Genomic DNA, 1749 nt, shown 5'->3' with positions numbered 1-1749 from the left:
ACTTGAGCCACAGTGCCACTTCTGGCTTTTTTTCCCTGCTTATGTGGTGCTGCTGAGGAATCGAACCCAGGGGCTCAGGCATGCAAGGCAAGCGCTCTACCACTGAGCCACCTTCCCAGCCCTTGGGTTTTTTTTTTTTTTTGCCAGTCCTCAGAGGCTGGGCACTGTCCTTGAGCTTCTGCTCAAGACTAGCACTCTACCACTTGAGCCACAGTGCCACTTCTGGCTTTTTCTGTTTATGTGGTACTAAGGAATCAAACCCAGGGCTTCATGCATGCTAGGCAAGCACATTACCACTAAGCCACCTCCCAGCCTGCAATAACATTTTGGAAGCCAGAACAGCTAAGTTAAATGAATGCAATGAACTTCATTTCCATTTTCTTTACCAGCCAAGTCAACAGTATGAACCAAGAAACAAGATCATTTCCTTTTTATTGTGTGTGTGTGTGGGTCAGTCCTGGGGCTTGAACTCTGGGGTTGGGCGCTGTCCCTCAGCGCTTCAGCTCAAGGCAAGCGTGCTACCACTTGACCCACAGCACCACTTCCAGTTTTCTGAGTGGTTTACTGGAGATAAGGGTCTCACTGCCTGGGCTGGCTCTGAACCATGATCCTCAGCCTCCTGAGTAGCCAGGATTCTAGGCATGAGTCATCGGCGCCTGGCTAAGATCATTTCCACTGAGGGATCAACCTCCACGTAATTAAAAAGAACAATCTGGAATAAAAATGGGAATCATACATTAAGGTGCCTTTAAATACAAAAGTGCTTTATAAGTAAGCCATACTATTACCTTGCGAAGCCATCCTCCTAAGGAATTGATCAGATATTTCCCTAGGAAAAATCCAATTCTCTGGAAGACAAAGTGTTCCATCAGGTCTTTCAAAACATAATCTCTCCAGGTTGGCAATCAAGACATCCAGACAGATATGGACCAAAGAGTAGGGCGATGCTTCCTCCTGGTAAACAAATCCCAAACTTTTAAACCATACAATCACAAATATTCAACATAAAACTAGGCATATACAGGGGCTGGGAAGGTGGCTCAGTGGTAGAGTGTTTGCCTTGCATGTATAAGGCCCTAGGTTCGATTCCTCAGCACCACATAAACAGAAAAGGCCAGAAGTGGCACTATGGCTGATGGTAGAGCACTAGCCTTGAACTGAAGAGCTCAGGGACAGTGCCCAGGCCTAGCGTTCAAGCCACATGACCAACAACAACAAAAAAAAACACCTAGGTATATATACACCCCCACCCCCACATACATACACTTTCCACCCCGCCCAGGGGCTGGTCCTGGGGCTTCAACTCAGACCTGGGCACTATCCCTTGTTGCTTCTGCTCAAGTCTACTACTCTACACTTGAGTCAGAGTACCACTTCTAGCTTTTTGAGTTCTTTATTTGGAGATGAGAGTCTCACAGAATTTGCTACCTAGGCTGGCTTCAAACTGCGATCCTCAGATGTAAGTCTCCTAAGTGGCCAGGATTACAGAAGTGAGCCATGGGCCTCTGGGACACACATATATCTTTGTATACTAATAAAGATATATATTCAATGAAATCTCGTTACTCCAACTATAAAGTAATTGAAAGAGTCTATCTTTTGTACTTTCTATTGTATATGGGGAAAGATGTAAACTACCTCCACATTTCATTTGTCAGCCATTAACAATATAGGGATAAAGGGCTGGGAAGGTGGCTCAGTGGTAGAGCGCTTGTCTTGCATGCCTGAGGCCCTGGGTTCGATTCCCCA

General features: G+C 45.9%; 1 protein-coding gene across 1 annotated transcript in view; it reads right to left on the bottom strand.

Annotated features, from left to right (window-relative positions):
- The window catches only part of Zyg11a (zyg-11 family member A, cell cycle regulator), a 46228-nt gene that overhangs the window by 33541 nt on the left and 10938 nt on the right, over positions 1-1749 (bottom strand). The window contains exon 2 of the mRNA XM_013022198.1: positions 789-954. Coding sequence (XP_012877652.1) covers positions 789-954 — 166 coding nt within the window. The remainder of the gene's footprint in view (positions 1-788; positions 955-1749) is intronic.

This window comes from Dipodomys ordii, unplaced genomic scaffold, assembly GCF_000151885.1.
Source record: "Dipodomys ordii isolate 6190 unplaced genomic scaffold, Dord_2.0 Scaffold61, whole genome shotgun sequence".
NCBI lineage: Eukaryota > Metazoa > Chordata > Mammalia > Rodentia > Heteromyidae > Dipodomys > Dipodomys ordii.
This window is presented reverse-complemented; position numbering and strand designations above follow the sequence as displayed.